Source organism: Tetranychus urticae, chromosome 3 (assembly GCF_039701765.1).
Source record: "Tetranychus urticae isolate SD_2017Ah chromosome 3, NJAU_TeUrti_SD_1.0, whole genome shotgun sequence".
Classification (NCBI taxonomy): domain Eukaryota; kingdom Metazoa; phylum Arthropoda; class Arachnida; order Trombidiformes; family Tetranychidae; genus Tetranychus; species Tetranychus urticae.
Genome location: NC_142960.1, coordinates 4,337,404 through 4,362,849, shown reverse-complemented (window position 1 = coordinate 4,362,849; position 25,446 = coordinate 4,337,404). Strand labels below are relative to the sequence as shown.

At 33.3% G+C, this 25,446-nt stretch overlaps 3 protein-coding genes and 1 long non-coding RNA gene across 4 annotated transcripts; 2 read left to right on the top strand and 2 right to left on the bottom strand.

The window, feature by feature from the left end:
- The first annotated feature begins 3,371 nt into the window (after positions 1-3,371).
- On the top strand, positions 3,372-6,250 carry LOC107370815 (uncharacterized). Its single transcript, XM_089268675.1, has 2 exons — positions 3,372-4,669; positions 5,146-6,250. Exons 1-2 carry the CDS (start codon positions 3,562-3,564, stop codon positions 6,144-6,146), a joined length of 2,109 nt encoding a protein of 702 aa, XP_089124801.1. The 5' UTR covers positions 3,372-3,561; the 3' UTR covers positions 6,147-6,250.
- LOC149093207 (uncharacterized) lies at positions 4,671-6,325 on the bottom strand. Its single transcript, XR_016199519.1, has 2 exons — positions 6,186-6,325; positions 4,671-6,114 (listed from the first exon to the last, which is right to left on the bottom strand). It is a non-coding gene; the product is annotated as an uncharacterized LOC149093207 (long non-coding RNA).
- Positions 6,326-9,890: 3,565 nt separating this feature from the next.
- Positions 9,891-20,237, top strand: LOC107371778 (uncharacterized). The gene is made up of 22 exons (XM_015939942.3): positions 9,891-12,081; positions 12,408-12,506; positions 12,579-12,695; positions 13,264-13,467; positions 13,535-13,738; positions 14,732-14,830; positions 14,932-15,030; positions 15,136-15,339; positions 15,556-15,783; positions 15,837-15,965; positions 16,038-16,154; positions 16,219-16,317; positions 16,392-16,592; positions 16,667-16,765; positions 16,834-17,040; positions 17,105-17,206; positions 17,286-17,507; positions 17,590-17,697; positions 17,759-17,956; positions 18,020-18,226; positions 18,302-19,706; positions 19,783-20,237. Exons 1-22 carry the CDS (start codon positions 10,198-10,200, stop codon positions 20,088-20,090), a joined length of 6,540 nt encoding a protein of 2,179 aa, XP_015795428.2. The 5' UTR covers positions 9,891-10,197; the 3' UTR covers positions 20,091-20,237.
- A 3,273-nt stretch (positions 20,238-23,510) lies between these two features.
- LOC107370817 (uncharacterized) lies at positions 23,511-25,422 on the bottom strand. The gene is made up of 2 exons (XM_089269460.1): positions 24,326-25,422; positions 23,511-24,099 (listed from the first exon to the last, which is right to left on the bottom strand). The coding sequence occupies exons 1-2, from the start codon at positions 25,324-25,326 to the stop codon at positions 23,532-23,534; spliced, it is 1,569 nt and encodes a 522-aa protein (XP_089125586.1). The 5' UTR covers positions 25,327-25,422; the 3' UTR covers positions 23,511-23,531.
- Positions 25,423-25,446: the final 24 nt, after the last annotated feature.

Here is a 25,446-nt window from a genome sequence, read left to right as displayed (position 1 = left end):
TGTATCTTTTGATTATCAACCATAGAATGATCTTATTTAGCTAAATATCATTTTCTGTTTTTGTAGAATAGACCAAGTTCGATTTTTAGTTAAACCGAATTATTTCTGTGGCCAAAAGAACCAGAAAGTTGAAACTTATTAAGAGTTGATAAAAATTGTGGGTGAATATCAATGGCTTCATAGTTTTCTCAATTTAACAATAGTTCTCGTGATTTTGACCATTTACCCAAAAACTTTAAGTCCCAATAGTTCGTGAATGGAAGTACCTAAAACCATCATTCTTCGGCCAAACATTAGTTTCATTATGGGCTATAACATGATTTGACTGAATATCGAATAATATTCCAGCTAATGCATTTAATAATCAAACGCCTTCTAACACATAAGACTTTTGTTTGAATAACCATTTAACTTTATAAATCAAGTTTCAATTCTGACAACCTAAGTAATACTATGAAATAACTTTTGTTGAAGGATCTTGAATAATTAAATTTATCACTTTATTGTAGCCCATAATGAAGTCTAATGTTTGGCCGAAGAATGATGATTTTAGGTGCTGTCATTCTCGAACTATTGAGACTTAAATTTTTTGGGTAAATGGTCAAAATCACGAGAACTGTTGATAAATTGAGAAAAGTATTCAGCTATTGATAAGCACCCACAGTTTTTATCAACTCTTAATAAGTTTCAACTTTCTGGTTCTTATGGTCCCAGAAATAATTCGGTTTAACTAAAAATCGAACTTGGTCTATTCTACAAAAACAGAAAATGATATTTAGCTAAATAAGATCATTCTATGGTTGATAATCAAAAGATACATTTGTAAAATAAATCTTGTGCAAATATCTGCTTCCATAGTTGAACAAAAGCCGATCGAAGTTTCAACTTTGACATCGATTTTCTCGAAAACTGTCCATCTGATGAATTATTTAATAGGAGCGATTGAATCAGTTTTTATGTCCCTACAAACACACCAAGTCTCAACTCTTTAACTCAAATGTTCGAGTTTTTGGCTGCACTCTTTGCATTGCATTTGTAAGTTTAACCAGAAAATTGGTTTATTAACCAAGAAATGGGTTGAGATGAGTTTGTTTTGTTAAATAAGTTGTTGCTTGTACTTTTAAAACCCGAAAATCATGACCCAGATGCGCTAATGGAAAGTTTTTTAATATAATTGAATCCTTTACTAGTAAAGGATTGAATTGGGGAAAGAATGATGATTGTAAGTGATGCCATTCTCGAACTATTGAGGCTCAAAGTTTTTAGGTGCATGGCCAACATCACGAGAACTGTTGATGAATCGATAAAAGTGTTCAATCCATGATGTTCACCAACAATTTTTATGATCAAATAATAAGTTTCAGCTCTCTAACTGCTATGGTCACAGAATCCTGTCGGTTTAACTGAAAATCGAACTTGATCTGTTTTACTAAAACAGAAAATTCTGTTTCTCAAAATAAGTGTATTTTCTGGTTGATAATCAAAAGATACATCTGTAAAATAAATCTTGTGCAAATATCTGCTTCCATATTTGAACAATAGCCGATCGAAGTTTCAACTTTGACATCGATTTTCTCGAAAACTGTCGATCCAAGAAATTTTTCAATAGGACTCATGGATTCGGGTTTTATGTCTCTACAAACTAGCAAAGTTTAGATTCGAAAGAAATTAACTTTTAGCCGTTTTTGCCCATTTGTCTTGCAGTCTTTGTGTAAACTTGTGTATAAATGTTACAATTGTGTTGTTTGTGTCTTTTTAGTAACAACCGCATCTATTGAATATAAGTTCATGCTTCTTCTATTCTTTTTCCAACTTTTTGCAAGACTTTTCTTATTTAAAATTCACCAAGCAAGATCAAAGGCTAGGTCCAGTCATCAAAAGCTGTAATTTTTTACTTTACATTCACCATCTCATTTCCACAACTCATTTCCACCGTCTCAACAACTCCAGCACCTCCTTCATCACCCAGCATACGACGAAACAATGTAACACCTGTTCGAACATATTATTCTAGTCGAGATTCGTCAAGGCAACTGCCTCAGATTGCTCTGATTTTTGAACTGTCATCAAATTGGCTCTCCATTCACCACAAGATCACATTTAAACTTATACACTTCTGTATCATTCTCGTCATTACCATCTTCATCATTCGCTATTATTAATAAATTGTGATTTTTCCATTCAATAGTTAAAAACGTTAATATTTACAATACTTTTGCAGCAACAATTAGCATTAAAAATTGGTTCAATCCAACAAATTGTTTTAATCCAAACCTAACTCGCTTCCCATCGAAAGACCATTAATATTGTGAGTTGATCAATGATAATCAAACCGTGAATTTAAATGATTAATTTTCAATGCAATAAATTATGAATTATTTTTCAAAAAGTCAATAATTGTTATCATTTAATGAATTATATTTAATTAAACCAGAAACAAAGGGAAATTGTACAATGATAATGATAGGCAACAAATTGGTCTTATTAAAAATATGATTACTATGATTTAAAGTTATTAATTTTAATTTCATTCCCATCTTATTTAAGGTAAATTGTAACAAACACAAAAAAGGGTTTCAACGACAATCAACTTCCGCTAATGATTAACAAATTGTCAACAAGTTGATTAGTGTTAAACACTTAACAAGTTTGACGTGAATAAAGTGAAAAAAAGACAACAAATTATTAACAATAATAATAAAAAGGTAAGAATACAGAAAAACATGAATTTCAAAAGTAATGGACAAAATGATGAATGATAAAAAATAGCAATAAGTTTATCGTTTGGTCAATCAATGAGAATTTATAAACAATAGAAATTATTGTTTTTTTGGCTTCTTTTGTATTGTTAATTGTAACAAGTTTAATGGTCACTTTGGCCTGTACAAGGCTCAAGCTGAATATCTAATCTGATATCATGATATCATCATCGTCAGGTTTGCGGAACCATTTTTAACACAACTTGAGTGGGTTGATTAAAACCTCTTTTTCCGGCCAAGCTCAGGTCAACACTTTTTTTGGGTGAAAAAAAGCCAATTGTTTTGGTTCCTTTTTTAACATAATATCAACTAAAGAAATGTTTTCTTTCATGATGATGAGATGAGATTAGGTGAAAGAAGAAGAATAAAAAAGATTCTTCCTAATTGTGATTTTATCGTATTATGAATCGGAAATCCGATCGGAACTGAGAGTAACATAAAAAATGTTGCGATGAAATGGTTAACAGACAAAACAAATCATTTGAAGATGGTAATGATGATGAAAAGGAAAGGGAAAGTTAAAAATAAGGTGAAAAAATGGAAAGAGTTGAGAGAGGAAAGTAGACAGAGAGTGATGATGATAATGATGATGATGAGAGGGAAGGGTGAGGTGTACTTGTTCGTTAGTCGAGCAAAAAACGAATGCAAATGTCGATTTGCGGTCCCTTTCGATGTTCACTATTAACCCAAACGGAACATTTTTATTTTTCTTTTTACTTTTTCGTTCTGTTTTGCTTTCAGTGTTGGTTTAAAAGGTACAAACAAACCAATTTTACTTCTCAATTGTATTTCAAACTTCAATATGTTCACTTTACCAGTTAAATTGTTTACCCTGTTTGGGTTCATTTTTTTATCTCTCAGTTTAATTGCCAGTGGAAAGGTTATGTTAAAACCAAGTCAACAGCAGCATCAGTCAACTTCAACATCCACTCAGCTAAACACTGTTCAACCCTTCTTTGGTATTGGTCCATGGGTTAAACATGATGTTGCCACCACTGCAGCACCTTCAACCACAACCGTTTCAATCAAAAAGAAAGTAAATAATTATAACCAAAAAGCTTTACCCTTTCCTGAAGCCTTTTCAAGTCGATCAAGTCAAAAGCCAACCATTTCTGCTCGATCCTCAAATCCTTTAAATAACAATGTTAGACCGTCATCGACTAATTCACCTTCATCATTAAAGCCGTCAGCTTCGTCTTCCTCTTCATCGCCCATTGAGTATGGATTCACTGATTCAGATTATCCTTATATAATTGTTAAAAGCAGTAAAGTTGATTCTTCATCACCCGAATATCGAAGTGATTATTATGATGAATCACTCAACGAACCAACATCCACACCAAAACCGACCTCTTCTTCAACCTCTAGTTATCAGGGTAAAGGTCGGAAGGTACTTAAATGTCGAACCTCGGATGGACGCCAGTTAAGTGATGAACAATGTAAGCAACAATTGGCCGAGAAAAGGTCAACAATGACTTCATTAGCGGGCAAGGCAAGTCAACTCAGCTATTTAAATCAACCAATTTACAGAAGCAGCAACAATCAGGATAATGAAGGTAATGGTGAAAGTAGTGAACCTAAAATGTCAAGTAAATTGGGCCGAGAAGAGGAAGGCGGAAAGGGAAGAGATGAAGATGATTATCGGGCTAAAGAAGAGGAAAAATGGTCTCAAGGTGTAAGGGAATGGAATAGTGATGAATTTCCAAGTTCTTCAACTGAAAAGTCTAAACCTTTTGGAGCTCGTTCAGGAAGATCATCTGATTATCCCTCTTCACCTTCTTCACCTTCTTCACCCTCACCACAGGGATCATCATCTGATGATGATCATGAATCAACCGGTGATCAACTGGGTGTAAGTTATTTTGCTGATAAAGGAAACACTGATGAAGATAAATACTATTCAGCTCCAGGTAAGCATAAACTGAATACCAAGTTTAATCAATTTGTGTGAACACTTTTCATCTTCTTTTCAAGTATTACATCAACTTTAAAGGTTACATTTCAAGCCTCATTTTAGACTTAAATTTACTATTAATAAGTGAAGTTCAATTTTTAATCACTTGGATTGAAAACAATCTTGATAACATTTATTTAGTATTACTTTGAGGATGTTAATTTATTGCTTTATTTTTGGGTAAACAATAATCTTGAAATCAAGGTTTAACTCATTAGGTTGGCTCCAACAGTTGATTATGAACTATGATGGCAAAAATTATTTATCAGATGTTGATAAGTTAAATCATTTTAGTTCATTAACGGTAATAACTCGAGTCAACCAAAACTTTTACCAATAAAATGAATCCATTAACGAAAATGTTGACTTGATAGACAAACAGGATCAATCTTGATTTTAATCAACTTGTTGCTCTTTTTTTTAAACAATTAGATTACAACTATCGTGAAGAAAGTCCAAAAAAGAAGTCAACAACAACTTCCTATGGGTCATCTCCACCTTCACCATCAAAGTCTAAATCTGGTCGGTCATCGTCACCTTCTTCCTCTTCTTCGTCATCAAACCCAGCCTCTGAAAGCTATGATGACTATTCAGATGGACCATCAGAAGCTCCTGAGGGCTTTACAACAAGTGATTCAGATGAGCCTTCATACCAGTCAGATGATTCTGGTTATTCAAAGAGTTCATATGACAAATCAGATAAAAATGACAAGAAACAATCATCTGAGCCAAGCTATAATTATCGAGGAAGCGACGAGTATTTAACATCTAAATCATCCAAATCATCCAATCCATCAAATGACGGGGAACCAGTTCAATATTATAAGCCTAGCCAAGGATACGATGATTATGCTGCTGAAGGCCGAGGGCAGGGTGGCGATGAGAAACATAATGATAATGAAGATAATCCTCCAGAAGAGAAAAAGAAGAGAAAGTCAACAGAGTACAAAGCTGAATACAAGCCAGATGAAAGTTATGACGAGAATGATGATGACTCGGGTTCAATGGATTACGGTTATAATGCAAAAAGTGGTAAAGACGAGGGCCAGAGTTATGACGATAAACCGAGAAAGAATCGATCCAATGAGGAAGAAGAGTTTGATGCTGCATTCAAGGAACCATTGAGCGGAAGAGGATTCAATTACCACCAACAAGAGTCAAGAAATGTCGGTAAATTTGCAAATAGACAAAAACATGTTAAACCAAATGATTCAGCTAAATTAACTCCATCGTCATCTTCATCTTCATCGTCACTGTCATTGCCATCTTCACCATCAATGTCATTGTATACATCATCACCATCTTCCCAATCAACATCACCGTCAACCTCATTCACACCATCGTTCACTTCCCATAAAGTGAACAGCAGAAACTACTTAAAGCCTAAAAATGGCGAGAAGGCTGTTGTAAAGGCAAGCATGATGGTTGATTAGTGTAAATTATATAAATTCATTGTATTATTGCTACATTACCTTTTTTTGTGTCACAAAATTTTTAGAAGAATCATTAACAAATTAATAAAATTGAAATTATTTCCATAATTTTTATCACAAAAGTAAAGAATCAAAAAATCATACTTTACACTGATTGACATAATTGCTCATCAAACATGGCAGGTTGTCATGTCAACAAGCAACCAAGGTAACCAAAATTAATCACAAACAGAATTAAAAATGATTTTCTTAATCATTTGACAGGCGATAACATTAGTTAACCAGTTAACCTTGGATTATCAAGTTGAATAACCAAAGAATTAAGCCTTTGATTGTCTAAATATTACAGATTATTGAATTTAAACTATTTACTAGAATCACAAAAAATACCATTTGACTTGTAGTGATTAACATTGAATGGTTGCCCTTTTTTGATGATCATTTCATGATCACCAGATTAATTATAATAAAGTTCAATTAAATCCAGGTCTTTGTACTGAAGACCATGTTTATAATTAACTTGAATTCATTTCTGTTTACCTTTCACTTTGCAAAGTAAAATACATTTTACCAGTAAATTAACTTTCACTTTTCAACCAGCAATATTCAATTTTAAATTTCACTTTTTCAATTAAAAAACATTGAACAATTTGTCAAATTAAAGCTGTAAACTGAATTCACTTTGTTTGTTGCACGATTTAAACATTAGTTTGGCTTATTGATAAATCAGATGAGCTGAAAAGCAAACAATTTAGCAAACAATTAACATAATATATTTCATATTCTGATCATTTATAATAATCACACAATAGCAAACATTATTTGTCAACATTCAAAGATTCATTGAGTCTTATTTTTGACTATAATTAACATAACTTAATTGCCATCAACTAATCATTACAAAATGAAAGTTCGGATGTTTACCAATCACAATCATTAATCAAATTGCTTCACACTGTATTGACTATTAAAACTTAAACAGACTACAATTAAGCTTTCCTTGTTTACATTTTAACTTCAACCTTTTCAGGTTCAAACAATTTCGGGTTAATTTAGTTCATTAATTTTTCCGTATTTAACTATTATCAAATTAATAAATGTTTTCTTGAATTGATAATTCAATAATAAATGGCTAACAAAAATAGTTGCAAGTTAATTGTATATCTTTGTAAATCAAAAGTAAACTTAATGCCATCAAACTCGGACTATTAATACCGTAAGTTACTGAGAATCAGTTGAATCTAATCTGATTGTTGATCAACTAATCGAATGTAATTATCAAAATTGACACACAAATAAACAGGTTTCTTTCTCAATCACTTTTAATTCCTTTAATCATAATCAACTTTCATCACTTCTTTGTTTAACTAATTGTTTAGTTTGACAAAATAGACGTAAAAACAAAACACAATTTAAAACTTGATTAACAAATTAATCAACTAATTTGTTGAAAAGAAAACCTTTTTTCCAGCTTTGCTTCATTGATCATCATTGTTCACCCTTTAATTAATAATGATAGCTCAGATAATTAAAATTACGGAAACTGATTTGCAAATAGCAAAACACATTTTGGTGTTCAACTTTCTTCCTTCCCGTTGTTGATCTTGACTGATTTTTCAAATCAACAATTCATTGATCATTGACTTTCAGTTAAGATTTGCTATGTTTGTGGATAAGGTTAAGATTGTTTAATGTATCACCTTATCATTAGTGGAATCATATCTTAACGAAAGCGCCTACCATATTGGGTCTCATCAAAGAGTACAAGGTTGTGAAAATTCTGATAGTCTTTATCTATTGATATCAGGTTGATATTGATCATATTGATCAGGTTATGGTCAGTGCTGAAGTTGAAACTGAAAACATATTTTCAGCCATCATCAATAAAAATAACTCTGTCATCGTTAGTTTGGCTGCAAGCTAAAAGTAAATTATTGAAGTTCATTTATCTTAAAATCTTTCAAGTCTCGTCTCATGCTAAAGTTTGCGATCAATGTTGAACTGGATCAATTCAAGCTCGTTTTTCAATATATAAATAGATTTGTCCAGAACAGTAGCATTGAAATCGAGAGATACAATCGCTCGAATGTTTGATTTGTACTTTCATCATTATCTTCTGAGACTGGGCTAATACCTATTTACCGATGGCCATTATGAGTTTCAATACTTTTCAATGGTCGGTATAGATACATTGCTAATGTTCAGTCCAGCGACAACAAAACTCATCTTCCATCGCAAAGCAATGAACTCAAAGACTTGCACAAAAAACATGAAAAGACTGAAAAGTGGTGAAACCAGATGAAAATTAATGGTTCAATGGCACGAAGAAGGTAAAGGCTAGCAAAGTGCTCGAATCTTTCCAATGGAAGAAACAGAATTTCACATTTAAGGCGATGGTTATCAATTCCCCGCAATACATATCATGATTTTATCGACTGAAAATTAGCATTGAATGTATCATTGTACCAACTTTATGAAACCTGTAAATAGCCAAAAATGTCTAGGGTGAAGTCAATTGTATAAATGAATGTTTTATGGCTATATTTAATTCTCATCTGATTCTGTGTGCTTTAGATTAATTCAAATGAAAATATCACCCAACTGTAACCAGATAATATTTCAGCATGCTTGTTGTTATTTATCATTAACTTTATAATTACCTCTAAACGAGCATAATTGTAATAAAAGCTTTTGTTTTCACCCAGTCATTCACAGTCTTACCAATGATATCATTCTCGATTAAAATGATTTGAAAATGATAATTCCAAGATTATTTTAAACTTCAATGAACATTTTGTCAAACTCATTAGATATATTTACTCTTAATCAACCTTCAATATTAGGCGTAATTTAATTGAAGATGAGTCCTTGTGTGTAACCAACAATTGAGTTAACCAAAAGTACAAGGTAAAATTGGGTAAATCATACAACTCTACTCTTTATCATCGCATCAATGGTTTTACTGTCTCATCTTTGCGATTCCAAGTGTCATATTTAACGTGAATTAAGTGTAGTCAACAATTAAGCAAAAAAACAAGTTATCAATTTGATGGGAAATAATGAGAGAGGGACCGAGTTGATGAAATGGCCAAAACGTGGTTGAACCACCTTCATAACTAGCCATTGAATAAACGTAAAGTTGACCAAATTTGGAACACTAATTATTAGCTAATTGTTATTGAAAGGTTAATCATTTAACCAGGAATCTATAAAATTGATGAAAGAGTTGAATAATAAGGCCAATGACCAGAACAATCGCTGTTAATCAGGACATAGAAACTAATTAGTGGCATCAACATTAAATAGTATTTTAATTTGTTTTATACCTTTTGCCTATCAAGTTGCCATCAAATTGTAATCAGCTCGATTCCCAATTGGGTTTGACCAAAGTCTAGTTGAATTAAACTATTTAAATGATCTGAAAATTATCAAGTTAAAGATTATTAACTGGAAAAAAAGGTTCAACTTATTGGAATGAAAAGGAAAACAGTAAAGTGGGAAACATTTCATTCAACATGAATCAAGATGATGAGCAGTTACAGGGAAAAAGGTAAAGGATTCATTGATGCAAATCATAACTTTGAATATAATTTGGTGTGTGACTAGGAACTCTTCATGATGACCAAGATGATGACCAAAGGGCTTCCCAGTCAATGTAATCCTGATCACGTTCAAATTTGGTTACCTCGGTGATCTGAACACAGAAACGACAAATCGATTAGTAAAGAGCAATACAAAGTCATGATAGGTTCATTGCAAGTTGTCTTTCAACAATTTACAGATTGTTTTCATGTTCGTTAACATTTATTAAAATTGATGGACAATTTTAAAGAAATTTAAAATTTTTGATAATCCCAAAAGTGAACCCATTTTTAGTGTTTTTACCAGGATTTACATTGAAATGGTTCGTTTGAGTTCTCGTTTTATCCAACTTCTTACTTTGCATTGATTTTTTACTGTTCAAGTTAATAGTGATTTTAATGGATTGATTACAATTTAGCATTTGTTGCCAATTTTTGATCAACATTTTGTATGTTTAGTGTAAATCGAAATGGTAGTCAACCAACCCAATAATAATCCAAAGGAAAGTTCCGACGATGAAGATAATTCGGAAAGACGAGCTTTAGTTAATGGTAAAAGTAATTCTAAACAATTGGTTAATCGTCGAAAGAAAAAGAAACGCAAATCAAGTAAGGAAGGTAAAGTGGGTGAAACGAATTCCAAACCATCGACATCATCATCAGTCTCAACAGTTAGATCAACGGAACCTGTAAAAGTGCAATATCGATCAGGTGAACTGGTGTCCATTCCAAGGTCTGAGATTAAATTTGAGGAAAGGACGATAAACGATCCTGGAGATGAATTGTTGGCTGTTATATTGGACGGTCAAAATGATTCAAAAGTGTTGATTTCACCCATTTCTAGGAAACCAGCGCCAGCACCTAAATCAATCATTGATTCAGTTAAATTCGAAAGGGAAAGTGTTAAGAAAGGTAAAGATGATGAAGAAGACGATGAAAATGAAGATGATGATAAACTTTTATTGAGTCAAAGTAAACCTGAAAATGAGTCGGACTCAACCTCCTTGACAACTGTGAGTCTGTCAAACAATAGCAAATCAAGTCCGCCTGATGATGATGATGATGACAATGATGTTAATTGTTCAAGTCAACCTTCGCAATCAAACTCACAATCGAAATCATTTCTTGAAAATTGTGTTCAACCAAAGATGGATTCAAAGAAAGACGATAAACAAATGGATGATTCAAAAAATCGCAACAAAACTTTTAACCCGCCGAACAACAATGGCGATAAAATAGTGAATGGAAGTGAAGAAACGGATTCCCTTGGAAAAGACAAGACAGTTTGTGATCCAGCAAAGACAATTCCGATTCCATTGGAAAATGTCGAGAATAATCCGAGAAAAGGTTCTGTGAAAGATGGCCAGCCATTGGGTAAAGATCAGGTCACCAAGCAGCAGAATGACGGTAAACCAGGGAAAAGCGTAAAAAATGTAAAGATGGCTGGAAACGGTGAAAGTAGTGCAACCATTTCTGGTCCCATTTCTGTGGGTTCAACCAAACAACCAAATGTGCTACCTTTGCCTACAGCATCGACCACAGCAACCACAACGACCACAAAAACAACAACCTCAACAACAATCACAATCACTGGTTCAACAACACCTCTGGCACCAACCAAAGGATTACCTGGAACCAGCAAAAAACCGGCAACTTCAACGACCTCAGTGACACCAGTAACAGTTGCAACAACATCAATAACTTTGAATCCAACTTTACTTACAACTACAACTGTTTCAACTTTGAATGGAGACAAAATTGCGATACTGAATCCATCGCAAAAAGTTACTCAAACTAGTTCAACTAGTGATTCGAAAGGTTTAATTATGTCTACTCAAGAGTCTAGTAAAAATACAGTTAAACAAGACGAAAATGACAAAAGTGGAAAAGATAAAAAAGTGAAAATATTAGCCAACGAAGGAAAGGAAAAGAAAGAATCGACTGCCGCTAAAGATGCTGCTGTCATTGAAAGTGTTCGTTCAATGGTTGCCGGTCCTAATAAAGATGATTCAGATTCTGAAACTGATTCAATGGATCCAGCTAAGATGGACTCACCAAGTGATACTAAAGCTTCACCTTCCTCCAAACCCAAACAAGCTACACCTAAAACTGATCCTGGATTAAATGCAAAGTCTCTAATATCACCTTCACAGCGATTAATTGCACTCTGTCGGCGTGAGGAATGGCTAGCTGTGGACACTTTACTCCATCAAACTGATCCATCCTTTTTTGATGTAAACATTGTGTCCGAGGGTAATTTATGGACACCGTTAATGTTTGCTGCCAGAGACAATCGGGTTAATGTTATTGAAAAACTGGTTGACATCGGTTATAACGTCAATTCAAGAGCTTTGGTAAGTTTTCATCTTATTTGGTTTACCGATGAAAATTTTATCATTACAGCAATTTATACTCTTGTTAACAAACTAAGTTCTTACAGATTATCTAATAAAACTAGATCATCATATTTATACCTAAAAATATCTAAACTAGACAAAATCGTAAAATAATAGGTTACATTTTAACCTCATTCAAAGGTTTAAAAGTAATTACAGATCATAAACTTATGGATATAATTAGATTTTTCAAATTGTATTTTGATATTGCAATGGATTTTACTTTTTTATTTTCATTAACTTATGGATGAACCATTTGAAAATATTAATTGAATTGAATTTAGGATGGAATCACTGCTCTTCATTTGGCCTGTGCTCATGCCAGAGAAGATACAATCCGATTGTTGCTATCGCGAGGTGCTGATCCATTAATTGCTGGAGGTGTAAGTTTAAGTCCATCATAAACAAAGTTTTTACATTTCATAACTCTAATCGTTTTTCATTTTAAATGGCAGCCCAAAGATCAATTGCCTGTCCATGTTATTTCGATGAAACAAACTGGAGCTGCAGTTGCACCTTTACAATTGCTGTTACGATCAACACCAAAATCAATGAGATTGATTCCTGACAAGGTATGATAGTTTAACCAAAACATTTGATTGTTTGGATTGCAATTAAAATGCATTTTATGCGTAATTATAACAACCTTGAATTGTTGATTAACAATTTTACTTAGCTTATTAAACTGAAGAGATGGATCTAGAATTGTTTACTCTAGTTTCTTGCAACAATATATCCTGTATATCAATTGACCTGTTTGCTGTGTCAAGATGTAAATGCAATGGTCAACCAAAATTAGCAAGAAATTCTAATCGATTAAGATTGATCCAAACTGTTGACACAAATTAACACCAAATGCTAGCAATAATTTAATTAAGGTTAACAGGTTTCAATGGAAAGATGAGAAACATTTTGACCTAATCATTGAATTGAACTCATTTTTTGGTCAACAAAACAAAAGCTTATTAGAAGCTCTTTAAGATGAAAATAGTTGACCTAAAGAATAGTTTATTACAATCAAGATCAGGTCAAACAATTGCCAAAGATTTACTATTGACACAGATCTTGAAAGGAAAGAAATTTGAATGCTAAGGAAATCACAAGCTTTCCAATTTACTAATCTTGAGTTGAAACTTTCAGGATGGAAATGTACCTTTAATATTGGCCGCTGAATGTGGCAATCACGGTGTTTGCCGTGAACTGTTGACTGCTCAAGCAAAGGAACAATTGGCGGCTCGTAAACCTGGAGCTGAAGATGGACCCATTCATATCGCCACTCGACGTAAGGACATGATGTTACTCCAGTGTTTTGTCAATCATGGAGCTGATGTTAACATGCAAAATGTAATTTATACTTTCTATTATATTAGCATTGGAAATGAATTAACCTTGAAATTGTCTATTCAACTAGGCTTATGGTCAAACACCTCTTCATATTTCATCTCAGGATGGAGATGAAAATATTGTTAAGTTTTTACATGAATCAGGAGCAAATGCTAATCTGACTGATCGTGAGGAACGAACTGCTCTACATTTGGCCACTGAACATGGACACAGTCGAATAGTCGATTTGCTTACTGAAAGGTTTAGAGCCAATGTTAATCTACGAACAAAGGTAACTACCATTATTAACCAATTAACATGAAATCATTATTTTACCAACAACTTTTCATTCCATCTTCAATTGCGTGTCAATTTACCTTTGATTATTTTCCAACTATTAAAGGGAGAGAATAATATAGTTTTTATTTTCATGACAACTTTTCATTTTTCTCTGAATTTACTCCAATCATAGAAACTTTTTTCTCTCTCTTTCCCTCTTCATCTTATAACTGTTATTTCCGATTCACTGAACATATAAGTTGAAGATTCATGTTATTATATTAAATGATATCATGTTATCCGTGATAGAGACTGAAAATGTTACCAACAGTTGGTAATTTGAATAATACGATATTGGAATGGTAATTGAAAAATTGTTTTCCCTGGAAAAGTTAACATAATGTCCATTCATAGAGAGTACTGACAAAGTCTCGAACATTTGAGTTACGAATTGAGACTTAGTGAGTTTGTAGGGACAAAAACTGAGTCAATGAGTGTAATTACAGTGTAATAAATTTCTCCAATGGACAGTATTCGAGAAAATCGAGCTCAAATTTGAAACTTCGATAGCCTTTTGCTCAATTACGGAACCAGATTCTTTTACGAAATTCATTTACTGATGTAACGTTTGTTGACCAACCAATTTGTCGAAAATTTTAGATGATTCAAGATCCTACAGAAAAAAGTTATAGCATTGTTTAATTTATGTTGGCAGATTTAATGCCTGATTTATAAAGGAAATACTCAAACACAAAACTTATGATGAGTTGGAAGAAGTTCTTTATTAAATGAATTAGCTCAGATTTTCTTCGACATTCAGTCATATTATGTTATAGAATGTAATAAAATCTAATGATTGATCAAATAATGATGGTTGTAGGTACTATCAACTCTTGAATCAAATGTTCGAGTTTTTGGCAGTACTTCTTAACTATCACAATTTGAATAACTTTTCTATCAACTATTCAGTGCCAATTAATTATGAGACTTAATTTATAAATTGCAGGATGGAAATACATTGATGCACATTGCATCTCGATGTGGTCAACCAGCAACAGCCTTACATTTCTTACGGAAAGGAGTTCCTCTTCATATGCCTAACAAGGTTTGATCAGTTTTTTCTGGTTCAATCATTTTCTATTTCATTTGTGATGTATTAGGTGGTTTTCATTCAATTTCATTAATATTTATTCAATCGATTTGCAGGATGGATCAAAAGCAATTCATATGGCAGCTTCTCGAGGACAGATTGAAATTATACGACAAGTTTTGAAAAGTGGTGAATCAATAGACATTAAAAATAATGTAAGAAATGTTTTTTAATGTTACAGTGAGAAGAAAAGGTCAACCTTTCTGATTTAATTTGATTTAATTGATTATTGATTGTTTCAACTGACTAACCTTCACTAGGCTGGACTAACTCCATTACATTTAGCAGTGGAATCAGGTCAAGACCATGTTGTTGAGTTATTACTTGGATTTGGGGCTTCAGTCCATGTTGCGACAACTTATGATATGGAAACTCCACTTCATGTGGCTGCTAAGACTAAAGAAGGGGCAACATGTGCCAAATTGTTGATCAAAAGTGGTGCCAATGTTAATGCAATTGAAAAGGTAAAAGATATTCATAAAAGCTCTCATTAGATTATAAAGTTTGACTTGTAAAGCACAATAAAGTGTTGTGTTGATATCTTGGCGGTATAGAAACATGAAAGGGATACGACATTAAAGATCTCTCTCTCTCTCTACTTGGCTACAAAACTTTGTTTTAAAAATGATGTTGAAACTGTTTCTTATGTTTTTATTGTGATCAATTTTGTTATTTACTAGAATGGTGAAACTCCTCTACATATTGCTGGAAGATCTGGATTTCTTGATATATTCAAATTACTATTGGAAGCTGGTTCAGATGCTAGTTTACAAAACACTCAGGGTGAAAATGTTTTGCATATTGTTGTAAAAGAAGCTCATTTTGCTATTGCACGGGTATTGATAGACTACATCATTCGTCGAGATTCTCGTGATGTTGCTGGAAAATTGATTAATCAACAGAATAAGGTAAGACTTTAAATAACTTTTTTGGACGCATCTTATTCAATTTTTATCCCCAGAATGGAGAAAGCTCGGTTCATTATGCTGGGTCCATTAAGCCAAATGGTAATCGCGAAAGCAATGAAGATCGAGCTTTAATGAATCTACTACTTAAAAATGGCGGAGATGTTAATCTTGGTACTAATCAGGTAGGTTATTTGCTTCCAACAAGCAAAATATCAAACTTAAAACCTCCAAAAACTTATTCAATTTGTTTACAGAATCAAGAAACAGCCGTTCATTGTTGCTCCAAATCTGGTAATACAAATGTTTTGAGAGAAATAATTTGTCAACTGCCTCCAATCGACGCTCAAGTTGTTTGTAATAAACCAGCTAAAGTAAGAAAGTTATATGACAATCAAACAATTACTAATTAGAATCTTCTTATACTTTAAAATGTAGAATGGTTGGACGCCTTTATTGTATGCTTCGAACTCTGGTTATCCTGAAATAATTGAGATTCTCTTGCAACAAAATGCCCGTGTTGATGTTTTTGATGATGTGAGTTTCTTTTAACAATTTTTTACTTAATTTTCGACAACCTTTTCAAAATCATTTCAACGTCTCCAATCTAGAGAGGAAGAGCTGGATTACATTTAGCCGCTGAACTTGGCAGACTAGATGTGGTTGATATTTTACTGGCAAATAATGCCTTCGTTAATGTTCGCAATAAAACTGGAATGACACCTTTACACTTGGCTGCTAAAATGGGTTACAATGAGATGGTTAAACATTTGGTTTCCAAATATGGTGCTCATTTGGATGCAATGACATTGGTAAATATTTTTCACTTTCGGCCCTTTACTTTTGATGAAGCTAATGATGTTTTTTAATTTTATTCAATTTAAAGAACAAACAAACTCCTCTTCATTTGGCTGCTGAATTTGGCCAACTTGAAGTCTGTAATACTCTTATCGGAATGAAAGCTGACATAAACGCAATGGATAATGTACGTGTTTCAAGGATTTATTGTTTGCATATTCATGTTAATCTTGATTGTTTTTAATTTCCCTTTAGCAAGCACAAACGCCATTGCATTTAGCTGCTCAAAGTGATCATCCTGAAGTCCTTAAATTATTTCTTCAATATCGACCTGAATTGGTCTCTGTTCCTAACAAGAATGGATTCACATGTGCTCATATTGCTGCTACAAAAGGATCTGTTGCTGTCCTCAAAGAGTTGATGAAATTTAATGTAGAAGTAGTCAAGTCTGCCAGAGTTAAGGTATTTTATTTTTCGATTTTAATTTACATTTAAACTTTATTCATAATGTGTTGTCTTTATAAAGAAAACTGGTTCGACTGCGCTACATATGGCTGCCGAAGGTGGACACACTAAAGTGGTCAGACTTTTACTGCAAGCTGGAGCAAAGGCTTCTGATGAAAATTTAGTAAGTGATCATTTGACAATTGACGCATAATGACATTATTGTAACACATTACTTTGTTTTACTTTATTGAAATATTTAGGAAGGAATGACACCCTTACATCTTGGTGCTAAACAAGGCCATTTGAGAGTATTACATGCATTGAAAGGTGCTGTTGATTGGAAAATTTGTTCACGTAAAACAGGATTTACTGCACTCCATGTTGCTGCCGCTAATGGCCAGACAGATTTCGTTAGTGAGATGTTAACCCAAGTTCCTGCAAATATCCTAAGTGAAAAGCCACTTGCAGACCCAGGCGCTGATGTATGTTATTAGTTTTGTGAATATAAATAGTTTAAGAAGATATTATTTAACATTGACTCTAACAAACTTTTATCCTTTAAAGTATGGCATCACTCCACTACATTTGGCAGCTCAAAATGGTCATGAAAGTGTAGTTCGATTACTTATGAACAGTACTGGTGTCCAAGTGGATGCACCAACTCGAGTCCATGTAAGTCAATTGTTTTCAACCTGATTCAATCAACTCCTGACTTAATTTTTGTTTATTACAGGGAAGCATTCCAATGCATTTAGCAGCACAAGGAGGTCATATGTTAGTCGCTGGTTTGTTAATTAGCAGATCGGGTGACTCTTTGATGTCTAGAGATAGACAAGGGAGAACCTGTGTCCACTTGGCTTCAGCAACAGGTCACCGAGACATGGTAGCTTTGCTATTAGGCCAAGGAGCAGAGATAAATGCACAAGATAAGGTTCGTTTTCCTTTCGATCTAAAATATATAAACAAAAATTAATTGATACAAATGCCATTACAGAAAGGATGGACGCCTCTTCACTATGCTTCTAGACACGGATATTTATCTGTTGTACAGTTATTAGTCGAGAGTGGAGCTGATCCAACTACAGCAAGCAAAGATGGTAAAGTTCCGCTGTGTAATGCCGCTTCTGCTGGTCATTATGATGTTCTCAGCTATTTACTGAAGAAAGAACATGATTCACTTCAACTTATGGATGATAAATTAGTAAGATCATTTGCAAATGAAACCTTTTTGTATTCTGTGGATAAAAATTGACTAATTTACTTTATTTCTGCACAGTTTCTGTTGGACTTAATGAATTGCTCAAAGAATCATGATAATAAACCAATACGTGAATTTGTCCTAGTATCTGATGCTTGCATTGATACTGCAGTCAAATTGGCCCGATCTTATGAAAATTTAGCTGCTCGTGAGAAGGAACGAGCCCGTGATTTAGAAACAGCCTCGGCATATTGTGATACAATAGCAATTGATTTACTTTCAATTGCTGCTACAACTAACAATGCTGGAGCCTTACTAAGAGCAACAGATCATAAAAATACTGAATTTCTCGATGTTCTCATTGAATTGGATCGAAAAGATGTTGTATCACAACATGCTGTTCAAAAGTATTTGACAGACGTTTGGATGGGAAATTTACGTTGGCCTGGACTTAAATTTGTCGCTCTCTTCTTCTCATTTCTTGTTTGCCCAATCATATGGATTATTGTATCAACTCCAATCGGACATCGGCTCCACAGGATTCCAATAATCAAGTTCATGTCTTATTTAACGGCACACATTTTCTTCATAGTTGTTCTCGTTTACACAACAGTGTTTCCCGGAACTGCTCTGTATGAACATGAAGATTCCATACCTCTTTGGAATGAATGGTTACTAACTCTATGGCTGGTTGGGATTGCAGTTTCTGACATGATTAATCCATCAGACAAATCGGGTTTAGGAGGAATTAAAGTTCTTATTTTGGTGATTGGTTTCACTGCTGTTGCTGTCCATGGTATAACATTTATATTAGATGAATATGTGTTCGATCGTCAAGACATGGTGCTTGATGATCTTTGGCATGTACGACGATTGGACATACTTTACATTCGAAATCAATTGTTAGCTGTTGCAATGTTGTTGTCGTTCATTGAATTTCTTAATTTTCTTACTTTCCATCCACTCTTTGGACCATGGGGTGTGATTATTCAAGAATTGATACAAGATTTACTTCGTTTCTTAGCCATTCTATCAATCTTTTTGACTGGTTTTACCCTTCACATTTGTGCCATTTATCAACCTGTTTATCGAGCACCAGAAAGCTGGAATATGACTCAAATACCAATTGGCCAGCATTTCTTGAAACCAGGTAAATCATTCGAGATGCTTTTCTATGCGCTCTTTGGTCTTGTTGAACCGGACACAATGCCTCCAATGCATTTATCTCCCGATTTTGCCAAAATCATCATGAAACTGGTATTTGGTATTTACATGATGGTTACTGTAATTGTTTTGATAAATTTGTTGATTGCCATGATGTCCAATACTTATCAACGAATCGAGGCTCAATCTGATATTGAATGGAAATTTGGACGGGCCAAGTTGATAAGGAACATGAATCGAACCCTTTCAACTCCATCTCCGATCAATTTAATTCTTGGTTTACCAATTTTAGCTTTTCATAAAATAAAAGATAAACTTCGTAAGTAGTAAACACGCAAAGGATTCTATGTTTATTAAATTCCTAACTTTTCTTAATTATTTTTTAATATTTACAGATCAAGATAAGATGAAAGAAATGGCTCTGGCTAAGAAAGCTTTCGGTCATCTAACTCATCAAAGACCAAGTGTAATCGCTGCCAGACAATTATTAAGCCGAAAATCATCACACATGTCAGCAGCTACTCAAATGACTAGTCATTTTGGTATGTCAATCTTGGAAGCAGCAATTCATGAATCAAAACCCATATCTGAAGTTGTCAATTGGCCTTTGATTGTGCAAAAATATTATGAATCAATAGGAGTGGCCTCACCTAACACTGGAACTGATCAAGATGAGATCATGGATGATGCCTCAAATGAATGAGCTTATCAATTTTAACCATGTATTTTAAATAACGTTGGATAAATGTTTGAACCAAGTTTATCATTGTAAAATAACTCAAGATATCCTGGATTCGGATTGATTGACATATTAATGAAATTGAATTGAAGCTTTATTTTTCTCCTCTAACTGTTCAATCGTTCATTTTAAAGCACCGATTAAATTCAATCAACATGTAATTTCTAACACTATTAATAATTAGATTATTGTCATTCATGGAGTATACCTAGACTTAGGACCAACAGTATCCTATTAATTTCTTTGTAATTTTAAAACGATCAAAAAAACTTTCTTTTATTGTGTCAATTTACGTTCCAAGCAAAGGTTGATAGAGTCCGTTGATAGAAATCCAAAGGTAAAAGTTTTAAGATCATTAGATTCGTTTTTACAATGAATGATTCGACCGGTTGATTTCCATCTCTGAGTGCTGACATTGAAACAGAAAACATCTTTTGTGGATTCATCAAGCAAAATAACTCCATCATCTGAACTTTTTTTTCGTATTTCGTCTTTTTTTTCAATATGGGATTCCACACTAAAATTTACAAAAATGTTATAAAACATGTATAAAAAATTAAAAGTATTCGTCATTATGAGCTAGAGGAAACTTCACGTTACAGTCGGTAGTCTTCCTAGCATCAACATAAGCATCAGCACCAACATCATAACATCGTTCTAAACAAAGGTTAATCGAGTCCGTTGATAGAAATCCAAAGGTAAAAGTTTCAAGATATTTAGATTCATTTTTACAATGAATGATTCGACCGATTGATTTCCATCTTTGAGTGGTGACATTGAAACAGAAAACATCTTTTGTGGATTCATCAAGCAAAATAACTCCATCATCACCAGCTAGCTTGGATGTTAAAATTAAGTTACTGAATTTCAATTTATCCATAAACCTTTCAAGTCTCATCTTTACAAAAATATTACGGTCAATGTTGAACTGGAAAAAATCAAAATCACTTGTCAGCACATAAACGTTGTTGTCCAAAATAGTTGACAAGTAAAAATAGTTGGCGACATCAGCATTATTAATGTCCATAGCAGATGGAGTCTCCCAATATCTGAACTTAAATTCATCATTATCAACAAGAATGAACTTTTCGGCAGCCTCGAGAAGTAAATGATTATATTTGTAGTTTGGTTTGTAACTTGCGTTTTCTGATTTTTTCTTCTCAATATGGGATTCCACACTAAAATATATAAAAATGTTATAAAACATAGAAACATTAAAAGTATTGATCATTATGAGCTAGAGGAAACTTAGCGTTAGTGTCGGAAAGTGAACCTTCCTAGAAGCGATGGGCATCAATATAAGTATTTTTAATTTCAAAACTTTTGTAACTTTTCCTTGAATGGAGGTGATTCGAAAATAATTGAAGGAAAATATACCAATTTAGGACATGGATTACTAACCTGTTCTGAGATCCTAAAATTAATCTATGAATTTTGCAGTAATGACGTTTATAAGAATCAAAATTTAGTAGACGATATTTGTTCTGCTTCCAGTCAATTCGTATCATTTGTCTTCCAGAAGCCCATGGAATATCAGATATATATTTACCATATAAAAGATCCAAAGGCAATGATTCATCTAATTGAATAACTTCATTAATCAATGGCCGAAAATGACCGTCAAGAACTTTGACTCGTAAATCTTTGTTATTCAGTTCTTCAATGGCGACAAAACAACCTTGTTTAGTTCGATCCAAGCCACAGTTACAATTAGATTTGCCATGACTGGATAATTCTGATTCTAAATTAAAAGATTCATACAGTTCATTTTCTTTTATTTTAGATAAATCATTATCTTCCAAATGGCACCATCGAACTAACTTCAACAATCTTTCAAGATAACACTTTCTAGAATCAGCTTTGAAGTCGATCCATTTCATGATTGCATCGAAAACTTGGTATTCTGAATGAATCATCAGGTCCAAAGCACATATGTATCCAACTGTTTCAATCGGATAATCAAACCAAACATTTGTGTTTGCTATCTTCGAGAAATAACGACAGATGAAAGTATCGAGAGTATCAGAATTGATCAATGCAGATGTAGAGGTCACTTGAGGTATAACAACAGGAAGATACTCGCTAGAAAATTTTTCACTGAAATAATTCTTACAATCTTGTATCAAATGATCTTCTATCCCGAGATAGTCTGTTATGGTGCAAAGATTTATTATACAATCCATCTCGATGAATATATAACCAAGTTTAATCCAATCAAGAATCGACTTAAAAGCCTTTTCATCGAAATCCAGTTCAACTTTGTTTTCCTTTGATTCTAAACATTCATGGTTTAACATTCTTTCAAAATAAGGTATTTTACGAACCAGTTTTTTGCTAATCCGATGTTCAACTGATCGATTCACAATTGTAATAAGTTGATCATCAGTTTCTAATGAAGCCATATTTGAACACTTATTTGTAAAAAGTAATAGGTTTAGGTGTGTGGCATTGAATAGTGTGGAACCAAGTAGGACAGGTCACAGATGATGACCAGAATTAGTGATATACAATATCCATATTTCCGGTATCGATATTGAGGTCTGGCCAAAATATCGAGCTATATCGAAATTTAACATGTTTCGATGGCCGGTCTAAAATTTCGATAATGATTATCGATAATATCGAACATAGTAAACATCTGAAAACTTCTGAAGCCAAATAAACAACGATTGAAAACTAACAAGTCAATTACTAGCAGCACATCACAATCACTAATAATAAATACTAGCAGCAGCAGTGATAATTTTAAAAATGAATAGCACAATAACATGATAAAAATTATATTAAAAAAGTCACATTTTAGATTTTTGCTTAGATTCAGGTGAAATTTAGTGTTCCAATGTTCCATAGCTTTTCCTACGAGTATATTTTTCAAAATCATCTGAACTGTTTGATTTTTTTAGATATCCAATGCTGTTTCCGATTCCAAAAGTAAAATATATAATAGCACCTGGAATAATGAAATAATTATTAATGCTAGTTTTAAAGTTTGGACCAGAGGAGCCCTATCTACTGGAATGGATGAAAGAAATGGCTCTGACTAAGAAAGCTTTCGGTCATCTAACTCATCAAAGGCCGAGTGTAATCGCTGCCAGACAATTATTAAGTCGCAAGTCATCACACATGTCAGCAGCTACTCAAATGACTAGTCATTTTGGTATGTCAATCTTGGAAGCAGCAATTCATGAATCGAAACCCATATCTGCAGTTGTCAATTGGCCTTCGATTGTGCGGAAGTATTATGAATCAATAGGAGTGGCCTCAACTAACACTGGAACTGATTAAGATGATATCATGAGTGATGCCTCTGGAAAAAATTACTAAGCGTTAAAACGTATAGATGAAAATTATCAATGATAGACAGTGCACTCAGTTTATGAATGATTGTATCGAAAAAGCTTTACTTTATTGTGTCAATTTACGTTCTAAGCAAAGGTTGATCGAGTCAATTGATACAAATCCAAAGGTGAAAGTTTTAAGAGCATTAGATGCGCTTTGACCTTCTGCAGATTTGCTTTTACAATCAATGATCCGACCGATTGACTTCCATTTTTGAGTTCTGACATTGAAACAGAGGACATTTTTTGTATATCCATTAATCAAAATTACTTCATCATCGCCAGCTTGCTTGGATGTTAAAAGAAATTTATGGAAGTTCGTTTTATTAATATTTTTAACCCTCTGAAGTGCTATCTTTTCAAACTTATTATTACGGCCAATGTTGAACTTAAAAAATTCAAGATTACTCGTCAGCACATAAACATTGTTGCCCAAAATAGTTGCCAAGTCAGTAGGTCCTTTGCAACCAGAAGCATTATCAATGTCCATGGTATATGGAGTCTTCCAATAACTGAACTTATATTCATCATTACGAACAAGAATGAACTTTTCGGCAGCTTCGAGAAGAAAATGTTTATATACTGACTTTGTACTTATGTCGTACATGTTTGTCTTCTCAATATGCGATTCCACACTAAAATGTACAAAAATGTTATAAAACATTAAAATTGTGAGCTTGAGGTCAGCATCATTTTGAGCAAGAGGAAACTTCGCGTTGAAGCCGGAAAGTGAACCTTCCTAGCAACAATATATATCGCTAAAATTATTTCAATTCCAAACAATAGTAAATTTTCCTTAAATGAAGGTAATTGGTAAAAATTGAAGGCAAGTATATTAAATTTAGGACATGGATTACTAACCTGTTATGAGATCCGTAAATTAATCTATGAATTTCACAGTAATGATGTTTATAAGAATCAAAATCCAGTAGACGATAATTGTTCTGTTTCCAGTCAATCAGTATCATTTGTCGTCCAGAATTAAATGGAATATCAGAAACATATTTACCATATAAAAGATGCAAAGGCTTGAAAGATTCATCTAATTGAATTACTTCATTAATCAATGGTCGAAAATTACCGTCAAGAACTTTGACTCGTAAATGTTTGCTATTCAGTTCTTCAATCGCGAAAAAACAACCTTGTTTAGTTCGATCAATGCCACAGTTACAATTAGATTTGCCATGACTGGATAATTCTGATTCTAAATGAGAAGATTCACACAGTTCATTTTCTTTTATTTTAGATAAATCGTTATCTTCCAAATGGCACCATCGAACTAACTTCAACATCCTTTCAAGATAACACTTTCTAGAATCAGCCTTGAAAGTAACCCATTTGATGATTGCATCGAAAACTTGGTATTCTGAATGAACCATTAGATCCAAAGCACATATGTATTCAATCGTTTCAATAGGGTAATCAAACCAAATATTTGTGTTTGCTATCTTCGAGAAATAACGACATATGAAAGCATCAAGATTTTCAGAATTGATCAATGCAGATGTTGAGGTCACTTGAGGTATAACAACAGGAAGATATTCACTACAAAAATTTTCATCAAAATAATCAATACAATCTTGTATCAAATTATCTTTTATCCCGAAATAGTCCGTTATAGTGCAGAGATTTATTATATAATCCATCTCGATGAATATATAATCAAGTTCAATCCAATTAAGAAAAGATTTCAGTGCCTTTTCATCAAAATCCAGTTCAACTTTGTTTTCCTTTACTTCCAAACATTCATGGCTCAACATTCTTTCAAAATAAGGTATTTTACGAACCAGTTTTTTGCTAATACGATGTTCCACTGATCGATTCACAATTGTAAGTTGATCATCAGTTTCTAATGAAGCCATATTTGAACACTTATTTGTAAAAAGTAATAGGTTTAGGTGTGTGGCGTTGAATAGTGTGGAACCAAGTAGGACAGGTCACAGGTGATGACCAGAATTAGTGATATACAATATCCATATTTC